At 34.4% G+C, this 12,300-nt stretch overlaps 1 protein-coding gene across 1 annotated transcript; it reads left to right on the top strand.

Annotated features, from left to right (window-relative positions):
* Positions 1–1,003: 1,003 nt before the first annotated feature.
* On the top strand, positions 1,004–4,395 carry LOC124829648 (uncharacterized). Its single transcript, XM_047303203.2, has 3 exons — positions 1,004–1,700; positions 2,336–2,487; positions 2,609–4,395. Exons 2-3 carry the CDS (start codon positions 2,343–2,345, stop codon positions 4,045–4,047), a joined length of 1,584 nt encoding a protein of 527 aa, XP_047159159.1. The 5' UTR covers positions 1,004–1,700; positions 2,336–2,342; the 3' UTR covers positions 4,048–4,395.
* The last annotated feature ends 7,905 nt before the right edge of the window (positions 4,396–12,300 follow it).

The following is a 12,300-nucleotide window of genomic DNA, read 5'->3' as shown; positions in this document are numbered from 1 at the left end:
ATATATATATATATATATATATATATATATATATTGAAACTAAATAAGATTAAAAGTATAAAGATTTTTTTTGGGTTATTATTTAATTCTTTTCCGTGAAAATTTCTTGGTTTATACTACGGAGTTGATTTTTTATCAAAAAAAAGTAGAGAAAAAAAATCAAATAAATAATTGGATAGATAAAAAAAAGTTATTATACAAATATAATATATAATGTTATGTGAAGAATGTAACGTCCCGGCAACTTCCGTCTGGTTTGTCCTCGAACCACACCGTACTGGGAGAGGCTAGGCTCTGATACCATCTGTAACGTCCCGGCAACTCACAGGGACCGTTGACTGCCCCCACAGACCACCACCAGGCTTTCCAGTGTGCTTTGTCCTCACTCGCACACTTTCTGGGAAAACTTCCCAGAAGGTCACCCATCCCAGAATTACTCCAGGCTAAGCACGCTTAACCATGGAGTTCTTATGAGTGAGGCTACCGAAAAGTAAATGCATTTTGGTGATATGAGTAGTCAAATCAATTCCTTTAAGCTATCCTTCAACCGTATAGTCCCATACCTATACAGTCTCCAGATCCCTCTCATTCCGGTGTATGTCCGATTCGTCCATGTACCCCTTCCACCCGAAGCTGCCAGGAGCCGCTCCTTGTCTGTGCCCCCTGCACCATGCCTCTTGCACCGGCGTCACTCCCCGCCCTCGTCAGTGCCCGGATGTCACAAAGAAAATCTTCCCCGAGTTAAAATCAAATCTTCCCCTCCACTTTAATTACCTTATTGCTTGAGTATATAGATAATTGTTTTCACCAATTAATCAAGTTTTCCAAAAGAAAATCTAAATTAAATTAATTTTTATAAACAATTCTGACCTTTTGAATTTTTCTTTTTTCCTTAATGAAAAGGGGTGTAATTAGAGTTTTAATACTGGGCATTTTTTGCGGCTCGGTTGTTGGAGGCCCAACCCAAGAGAGTATTTCAGCCCGACATTCATATCCGACCATGTCGTAATGAAAAGCACGAACCGTACCTCGCTCTTCGTCGCCGTCTTCCTTCGATCTTCTCCCTTTCGATCTTCCATTTCCTTTTAATTATTGCTTCTAAATCTTCAATCGAGTCCCTATTTCGTTTAATTCCCGAAATCTTCTTCCGTTTGATTCCAAAATTGCGACCCTTTTATCAATCCCTGTCGTGGTCTAGGGTTAGGGTTTCGATTAGGTTTTTTAAGGTCACAGGATCGCTGTATTTCCTTGTGTATTCCCCAAAGCTACTGGTTTTTGTTTTTACTTGCTTGATATTTCCTCCCAATTCGAGATAATTTCTGGGCTTGTTCACGAGTCTAGGGTTTCGAACCGGCCAATTTTTAGGGTTTTCTGATATTTCAATTTCTGGTGCGTTTTTCTCTAAATTACGTGAGGGGTTCGATTGCTTCTCATACCCGACGAAATTGTAGTGGTCGTATTGTTTTCAATTTAATAATATTCGGAGCGAGCCAATAATCTAGGGTTAGGTTTGAAATACATTCTGTTGCTATTGTAATTGGTGAAATTTAATTGGGGGATACGCTCTTTGGCATCAAGGGACGACGTTTTCTGTGCAATTCCGCATCCAATTAAGCTTTTGATTCGTTTGAACCTAAACTGTTCTCCCAAGTGCTGTGTGGTCCAGTGGTCTTGAGTTTGAATTTGAAAGAATTAACAAGGTGAGAATGATTTGTTTCATTCCTGCTTTATTGTCGTTATGTATTTTCCTAGGCTTAAAATTCAATTGTTTTCATTTAATTTGTGCATAAGTTTCCTTTTCATATGCTGCTGTGCCTTTCGCGTGGTAATTTCACTATAATGCTTAGCACATGATGCTTTGTCCTGTAAATGGGATATAATTCTGTGCCGAAGTTTAAAGAAACATTATGCTGGTGTTGAAAAGCTATGACAGGTGGTTTCCATCATATATATTATTTTAGTAACTACTTAAAGTTTTTTTAATAAAATTAAAAAAGTAAGTAGAGATATGTATTGAGCTTGATACACCTATCGGCAGGTGACAGCAATGGAAATTCTAGCTCCGTCATATTCCTTATTAGCTTTAGTTATTGTTTCTTTCAAATTGGAACAGTTCTCTCTCTCAATCTTTTGTGGTGAACATATTTGTAGATGGTTAATGTTCACAAATCTTATACTAACAATTGTGATATATTTTTCTTTCCATCTCAACATATATACTCTGAGCACAAGTGCAAACATTCCCCTCTGAATACAATGTCATTTGTGCATGAAATGCCTTTATTTCTGTGGTAAATTTGTTTTCTAATATGAACCCTTGATTACTGCATAGCAGAATCAGAATGGGGTATAAGAGGTGTCTTGAGGCTAATGAACTTGAGGATCTTTCTTTGAACAAAGCAAAACGTTTTGAAAGCAACAATGAACCGGTTTCATTAGATGATATTGTTACGCCTAATAAGGCCTTTGCAAAGACTGTTATTACAGGTAAATGCTTTTGTTTTAATTTATTTTCATATTTTTTAAACATATTTTAGGCTGTAATTTACCTGATTGAAAACTGTCTGATAGTGGATGAGTTATAAAGAATATTCTTCATTTGGTATAGGCGGTGGTGAAGATGACTTTTACAATATTCAATGGTATGATCCACTCGAAATAAATGGTGCTAAGGAATCTCCGTATGCTGGTGGTGACAAGAATGTTCAAACCAGCGGTCATTTCAGCAGTTATTCTGGCGAGGATGATACCGGGTCTGGGGCTACATCATTATCATCTGCTTTGTCAGATTGTTTGGAATTTGATATTCCTCAGAAAGCTTTTGTTCCTTTGGATGATGATTATTTGGGCTTTGATTGCTCACCTAGAAAATCAGTTCCCATTGGTCCAAATCACCAAGCTACCATTCCTGTTTGGAGGGGCAAATATATTCATGACAGGCCCTCCTCTGGCTTAGTATCAGCTAATACTGTTGATGAAGATAAGGAGAGACTCGATGGGACTTCTGTGCTCTCAATGCATGAATCTGGCTCTTATTCTTCACCTAATGAGTGTGGACAAGGCAGGAAAGAGTGTAATTGCCTGGATAGTGGCTCCATTAGATGTGTTAGACAGCATGTAAGGGAAGCACGTGAAAATTTGTTGAAGACTTTTGGGAAGGAGAAGTTTGTGAACTTGGGATTTTGTCACATGGGAGAGGATGTTGCACAGCATTGGACTGAAGAAGAAGAAGATATGTTTCATGAGGTTGTCTACACCAATCCTGCATCATTGGGTAGAAACTTTTGGAAACATTTGTCAGTCACTTTTTCTTCTCGAACCAGCAGGGAAATAGTCAGCTACTATTTTAATGTTTTTATGCTGCAGAGGAGGGCCACTCAGAACAGGTCCAGGTTTTTGGATATTGATAGCGATGATGATGAATGTAATACAAGAAACCCTGGAATTCTTTGTTTTGAAAGTTCAGATGATTCTGCCATAGAATCTTTTGGTGATGAAGATGTCAACGTAGAAAACCAAGATAATTATTCTGATGAAGATGATGATAACAGTGACGATGGAACTGATGATAATGTTCTTGGTTTAACTGGATGTGATATGGGAAACACGATGGAGATAGAGAGTGAGATTGATCAAAGATCATCAAATTGCAAGGAGAACTCACAGGTTGAGGCTTCGAGTAATCCTGATGAGCGTGTCGATGGGTGTGCTAGGATTCTTAATTACGACATTGATGTCCAGGATGATTCCTGTATGTCCTTTGAGTGCGATGCCAATATGGCGTCGTGCCATTCTCATGGTTTTGGTGATACTAACTCTGCTTTGCAAGCTAGGGGATTTAAATGTGATCAGAGTCCGCGTGTGCAAGGAAAACTTGATTTGTCCTGCAACGTAATGGAGCATGGTTATTTGTTGGATTCGTGTGTTGCTAAAGACTGGTATCATGATTACACAACATGTCCGGCTCCAAGTACAGATTTAGACTTCTTACCTACGTCCAATTTGATTGAAGAGTTTTTTGGCACTCTTGATAAAAATACTGAGTGACTGAGGAATTAGCTCTTGGTAGTTTTTATGGTACCCGCATGGCAGGATCAGGATGGTGCAGTTACGGACGTGTTATTTGAGAGTACCAGGAGGAGCTACTTAATAGTGGTGGAGAGGTTTGGTGCAATATACAGATCCAAGGTTGAAACGGATAGCCTTGTATTCTTTATTTCTTTGTTTTATTATTTTCTTTAATGCCAGAGAGAAGACGGTGAGGGTGAGAGTATAGGTACACATTTTGTGTTAATTTGTACATACTTTGTGTTCACCTCACCGCTTCCAAAAAAGAAATTGTATGATATATTGTAAAAAGCCACTGAATTTGAATATTATCTCGTATTCTCGCAAGTTTTGCCGTTTGCATTAATGAATAAAATTATTAATTATTGAGTTTGTGCAACTATATTTTTTTTGTATATCATTTTCACTTATACTTTTGCTTATTATGTGAACGACTGACTTATTCTTAAATGTATTAATCAATTACTGTTAGACGCTTTTGATTTATTAATATGTTAATTATTAATTTTTTTTGTATATTCTTAATTTATTGTTTGATTTATTAATATGTTAATTATTAATTCTTTTTGTATATTCTTAATTTATTGTAAAATCTATTATTTTTTCTTGTATTTTTATTTATCTATTATCGGCGTATAAATCATTTAATTTTGTGGACTTTTGTTTCTAGAATAAAATTTAAGTATGTAATATCAGTACATGAAATCAATTTATTTATTTTAATTGATCTTGATAAGTTATGTATAAGACAGAAGAGTACATTTGATGGATGAGAATTCAATTCCTTACTATTTTGTTACCTCTGTGACCTATATTCTTCCTTTGATTATTTGACTGTTTAAATGATTTCTAACTGATAAAAAGGGTAAAGAAGAAAGGCCCAGGATATTGACTGCTTGGTACTTTAGCAGGATATCAATCCACTCTCCTATCATTGACTTTCAGGTGCACAACATGAACTTAATTGGATTAAACAATGAAAACTACATTCAATTTAATAAACTAGGTTGATTATTATCCACAAACAAACAAATAAAATTTATTATTAACTATGTGAATTAAATGTTACAATATTTAAATCTTTTATATGATTAAAGATTTAATGTTCTTACCGATTTGATGCAAGGTTTATAAGGTGGATGTAGGGATGTTAATAGGTTAGGTCTGACAGTCTATTTTATTTTATTCACAGTGAAAAAAATTCCACTTATTATTTGTTTTATTATTTACAATATACTTGTTTAAAAAAATTAAATATTTATGCATATTTTAAAATTTGTGAGTATATTTGAATAGTTGTAAATATTTAAAAATATACATTTTATAAATTTTAAAATAAAATTATATATATAATTAAAATTAAATTTTAATTAAATTTAATCTAATAAAATATAAATTTAATTTAATTTTAATTAAATTTAACTTAATAAAATACAAATAATTTTTAATCTTAATTTTTCACTAATAATAAATATGTACAAGTATGAATAATATAATACTTATCTCTAACCTTTTTATAAATAAATATTAAAATATTTGTTATTTGCTATACATAGCTAATAAATATTGTGGATGCTAATTATGTTTATTACAAATTTTATCTGTTTACACCAACTAACACACGAATACTTTTATCATCTTTAGGTGGATGAAAGATCTTCAGTATCTGAACCTATAATGCAGAATGACTGCGGAGCATGGTTTCTTGGATAGAAATGGAGGAAAAGTCTATTTGCAAAGATTTGACTCTCAGTAAAAGTAGATGGATAACGTAAAAGTATAAAGTAATATTAAGTATTAATTGAATACTTTATGTGACAAAAAAGTTTGTAGGCTTTTAAGTCTATGTAAAAAGTTTGAAAATATTACAAACTGACACATGAACAAACACTATATTAATACTAATCAAACAAAACTGATGTAATTGGATAATTTTTACAAATACGAAGATTTAATTAAACTAAATAAAAATTAAGAATTAATTAAATAATTAAAATTAATATGAGATCAAATAATGATTTTAGCATGATTGAGCGAAAAATGATTTCCTTAAACAAAAGTCTCTCATCTACAAACGTGATAGATTTAACCTACTTACTTGAACAAGAAAGGTTTTGTTTGGCTTCACAAGTCAAGATAAATCCAATATAACAAAAATTGTACATTTATAATTTTTTTATCCAATATATCATTACTTAATGTCTTAATCTACATAATTCATTAGTGAAACAAAATTATATCTTTTTTGTTTCATATGTTTCTATACTTAATTTATGTGACTTAATTGAATTTCACTTCATAAATTCATCATTTCATACACATTTAAATAATAATTAAATTGATATAATATCATTCAAAATCATAACATCACTTAACACTATGATAAGTAAGATAATCACATTTGAGTGAAACAAACCCTTAAGAAAAAGAATTGCTTTCTTTCCTATTTTTGTTTGAGAAAAACACACCTAATGCTAAAACCAAACTTGCACTCTCATTTTTGCTTAGCAAAATGTGCCTCACTTAAATGAAAATTTTTCAAAAATTAGAGATTTAACTGCTTCACTTATTCACTAGAATCATAAAGATCTCTCTTAAAAAAATATTAGATAAAGGAAATTATACAATAACTTCAATCATTTTTATAAATTTACCAAATTATGGCATCTTATACATTCTTGCATCTTATACATCCTTAACAAGTTCAAAACACTGAAATACATTTGTATGGTTTAGATCTCAAATTCTAATCCATTTATTTTAAAATGATTTTTCAAAACTCAACATAGCATTCAATTACATAACTCATCTCGATATCAATCAAACCTTAAAAAAAAACTAAATGTACTCATAAATCTCTATTCAAAACTCAATATTGATATTGGTATGCACCAACTTGATAGGTTAACATGCACAAAATTTCTATCACACCAACAATTCCAGCATAACAATTCCACATTTCATAATAATAATAGTTTCGCAAACGTATAAACATCCCATATATATATATATATATATATATATATATATATATATATATATATATATATATATATATATATATATATATATATATATATATATATATATATATATATATATATATATATATATATATATATATTCACCTTCAAGTAATTTCTCTAATCTAACTTATTACTACTATTTTATCAAAAGATAGTTTGTTTTACTTGAAATTAGCTTGCAGTTGAAGAAATAGTTAAGGAACAGTTGGAGAACATAAAAATTTTAGAGACTTAAATAAACACAGCAAAACAAAAATCAAAAGCTAAACTAGTTGAAAGAGTAATTTTTCTCAATTGATCAAACAAAAATTAAGGATAAATGCTATAATAAAAGGAAAAAGAAGTAAAAAAAGATGGTAGGCATAAGTCCATTAGGTTTTATAATTTTAATGAAAATCTTAAGCAAGAATCATTCAGAAAAAGAAAAATTCCCTCTTGTTCACATTTTTGCTTGAGAGGACAAGTATCTTGCTCTCATTTTTCCAAACTTAATTATGACTCAAATTTGTATCCACTAAGTAGCTTTTTGTAAAATTGTTTTTTGTTTCTAATTTTTCACTAAAGAAATTGTCCTTAGAATATTTTTTCTGGAGATTTCTCATTTTCATATTTTCTCAAATCTATTTATTTTAACATTACCACAATTCTTTGCACCATTTTAGATTTGTTGAGCGAATTAGGCAAGAATATGGAACTCAAAACTAACCATCAAAATATACCCTAAATTTAGAAGTTACTTTCAAATGAAGAAAAACCTATGCATTTTCCAAAACCTGAAATACAAAAGAAATGAAAAGGAAAGAGTTTACCCTTGATTTTTTTAAAAAAAAAAATCTTCCTTTAATTGCTGTAGAATTGAAGAAAATTGAATGAAGTGTTAATGATTTTTTCTAGCAAGAGAAAGAGAAAGAGAGGACAGTTCTTTTATATAAAGACATCCATGAAATGACTTACCATCTCCATTTTCTTAAATACAGTTAAAGTTAAAGTTCAAAACAAAACTCAAAGTTAACCATCTAAACTTTATCACTTACACCAAATAATAATACACATATAAAATAAATAACGTCTAAAATCTCAATTCTTACAAACAAGATGTGTGAATTTTGGTTAAAAAAAAAAACTATTGGCATTGTTCAATTCCTAAATATAAAATAAAATCCTAAACCTTAATCTATAATACTCAGTTGAGTCCACAAATTTAGAGATTAGAGAGAATCATAATTTTCTTCTATTTTAAAAGATTTTATTTTTTAAATTAGGGATCAAAACAAAATTAGTCTCAATTTAAACACATAATAATATGAAGTTTTAAATATATTATTACTTTTAGATGTTGAATAATAAATATATTATATTTAAAATATATTACACTTAACTTTCAATGTTATTTTAGTTTCGATAACCAAAATAATAATTTCTTTCAATCATTTTAAAATGATATTTAAAATAAAAATTAATTTTTATTTTCTCAATATTTTGTGCTCATGAGTTGAATTATTTAGAATATAAAAAACTACTTGTATCGTACAGTCTCTTGAGCACCACCAGGCCTACCATCCAGGCCAATCACTAGGCCGATCCATTAAGTCGATCATCCAAACCGACCAACCACCTGGTCGATCATCCAGATCGACCAACTATCAGGCCAGTGCCACAGGCCGATCATCCAAGCCGACCAACCACCCGGCCGATTATCCAGGGCGATAATAGCTCATTAAAGCCCCTAATGAAGATTAAGGCGTGATTAAGCCATCATTAGACCGCCAAAATGTAAAAACCCATTACAATAAGTATAAATAAGAGTCCTAGGTATGATTTCTAGACAGACTACTCATTATGCACACCATATGCCTTATTTGTGGTGCCAAACATTCGGTCATTTTACTGACTTGAGCGTCGGAGTGCCTTTGACAGGTGCCCGTCCGCCTAGCATGGAGAAGGAGGTGGGAGAGCGAGCATTATCCGGTCTTCAACGCCCATCCAGTCTTCAGTACTACCAAGAGTGTTTTAGCGAAGGACCTTCATACCCTACCAGAACATTTTCCGTACAGTCTCCTAGGCACCACCAAGCCTACCATTCAGGCCAATCACTAGGCCGATCCACCAGGTCGACCAACCACCCGGCTAACACCACAGGCCGATCATCCAGGCCGACCAACCACCCGACCGATCATCCAGGCCGATAATAGCTCATTAAAACCCCTAAGAAAGATTAAGGCGTGATTGGGTCGTCATTAGGCCAACAAAAGGTAAAAGTCCATTACAACTAGTATAAATAAGAGTCTGATATATGATTTCTAGATAGACTACTCATTATGCATACCATTATGCCAACCGTTCGGTCATTTTACTGACTTGAGCGTCATAGTGCCTTTGACAGGTGCTCGTCCGCTCGGCTTGAAGGAGGAGGGAGAGCGAGCAACGTTCATCCGATGAGTGGTGTTGTAAAGGACATCGAGTGTTCATACTCATCCGTTCGGCCTCGGCCAGTCGGCCTCATGCTCTTGGCCAATCAGCCTCATGCTCTCGCCCTTTCGGCCTCAACCTCTTAGCCAAATTTGGCATCCAGCATCCAGCCCTTCGGCCTCAAGCTCTCGGCCAGTCGGCCTAAAGCTCTTAGCCAAAATTGGGCTTGACAATTTGGCCATTCGGCCTCCAAGGTAAGTCTTTGACCTCAACCATTTGGTCATTCGGCCTCAGGTACTTAGCCAAATTTAGCGTCCAACATCCGGCCCTTCGGCCTCAAGCTCTCAACCAGTCGGCCTCAAGCTCTTGGCCAATCGGCCTTAACCTCTTAGCCAAAATTGGGCTCGACAATTTGGCCATTCGGCCTCCAAGGTAAGTCTTCGACCTCAACCATTTGGTCATTCGGCCTTAGGTACTTAGCCAAATTTGGCATCCAGCATCCGGCCATTCGACCTCAACTGCTCGGCCGTCTATGGCGTCACAAGTACTTAGCCAAAATTTGGCATCACATACTCGGCCCTTCGGCCTCAACTGCTCGACCGTCCATGGCCTCACAAGTACTTAGCCAAAATTTGGCATCAAATACTCAGCCCTTCGGCCTTAACTGCTCGGTCGTTCATGGTCTCACAAGTACTTAGCCAAAATTTGGCTTCAAATACTTGGCCCTTCTGCCTCAATTGCTCGACCGTCCATGGTCTCACAGGTACTTAGCCAAAATTTGGCATCAAATACTCGGTTCTTCGGCCTCAACTGCTCGGTCATCCATGGACTCACAGGTACTTAACCAAAATTTGGCATCAAATACTTAGCCCTTTGGCTTCAATTGCTCGGCCGTCCATGGCCTCACAGGTACTTAGCCAAATTTGGCCTCTACCGTAGGTCGGCGACCGTGGATCTTCACCAAAGGGAATCTCGGCTGACCTCACCATAGGTTGGCGACCGTGGATCTTCACCAAAGGAAATCCCAACCGACCTCACCGTAGGTCGGCGATCGTAGATCTTCATGAAAGGAAATCTCGACCGACCTCACTATAGGTCGGCGACCGTGGATCTTCACCAATGGAAATCTCGGCCAGCCTCACCATAGGTCGGCGACCGTGGATCTTCACCAAAGGAATCCCAACCGGCCTCACCGTAGGATGGCGACTAATTGAAGGATCAGTAGCGTATCCAACTCAGCCGACAAAGGCAAGACCCATTTTTCCAACCACCTATCGTGATCAACGAATGGTGAGGACGGAAACAGAAACCATCGAAGAACCCGTCTTTATCAGGAGTAGCATGTGCACAACCCTTTCGCATAATCAACATCATGCTCGGGCTTGGGGGTTGATATACCGTACAGTCTCCTGGGCACAACCAGGCCTACCATCCAGGCCAATCACTAGGCCGATCCACCAGGCCGATCATCCAGGCCGACAACCACCCGAACGATTATCCAGGCCGACCGATCATCTTGGCCGATAATAGCTCATTAAAGCCCCTAATGAAGATTAAGACGTGATTGAAACGTCATTAGGCCAGCAAAAGGTAAAAGCCCATTACAATCAGTATAAATAAGAGTCCAATGTATGATTTCTAGACAGAATACTCATTATGCACACCATATGCCTTATTTGCGGTGCCAACTGTTCGGTCATTTTACTGACTTGAGCGTCCGAGTGCCTTTGACAGGTGTTCGTCCGCCCGACTTGGAGAAGGAGGAGGGAGAACAAGTAACGTCCATCCGGTCGTCAACGTCCATCCAGTCTTCAGTACTACCAAGAATGTTTTATGGAGGAACCTCTGAACCTAACTAGAACACTACTAAAATTAACTTTAAGTTGAAAAGATTGTTTAGAATAATTCTTTTAGATAACGCGTGGAAAAGTATAAAATAAAATAGTTGAAAACATGAAAACATATTATACGAAATTGATGATATTTATTAACAAAGAACTATTTGTGAAATATATATTTTGCTAGTATACACTTGTATATCTTTTTTTAATAAGATAAGTTCTTAAAACATCTTAATATATTAAATTGTACAATATTGTACATGTTTCTTCTATTACATATTATTGGTGTTATTTCTCATTTTAAAGATAATATTTGTTAATTACTTAAGGTTCACTGTAAAGTTGAGGACAAGGATTTAGGACCAAGTATTTAAAAATAGATTGACTAAAATTCAATACTTTTAAAATGAGAAAAATGTGAACATTAATGCTTTGACAAATAAAAAGATATTTAACTTTTTAGCATAAAAATGGAGATTGTAATATTTGTAGGGAAGGAAAGTGTAATTTTTATACAATGAGAGAAGAGTATATTGCAACTCTCAAAGTAAAAAAAGTAAAGATATTAATGAATATGCGAGAAGCAAAAACGTACATAAGAAAAGTTGTAAAACAAATTTCTAAGTGGATGGTATAAATGAAAATACAATGTGGAAAGAATAGTTCTTTCTTCTTTTTTTTCCAAAATTGGCATGGACTTAATAGTGCATAAAAACATAAAGGTTGCACCTTTGTCAAAATTCAATCATCAATACGATTTTTATGGTATGCATATTAATTTTAACAAATGTATCATTGATAATTTGTAATTGTGTGATAGTTTCAAAATATTGTCATTTTTTTTAATTTAACTAATTTATATTGTTAGTGTATAACTTTTTGTGTCAATAAATTAACATGGTAATATAGTACATGTTTGTTCTATGATAAATTGGTTGAAGATATATGCAGACTTT

Source organism: Vigna umbellata, chromosome 7 (genome assembly GCF_029865625.1).
Source record: "Vigna umbellata cultivar VRB3 chromosome 7, Vumbellata_1.0, whole genome shotgun sequence".
Lineage (NCBI taxonomy): Eukaryota > Viridiplantae > Streptophyta > Magnoliopsida > Fabales > Fabaceae > Vigna > Vigna umbellata.
The sequence above is the reverse complement of the archived record's forward strand: the minus strand, read 5'-3'. Positions and strand labels throughout refer to the sequence as shown.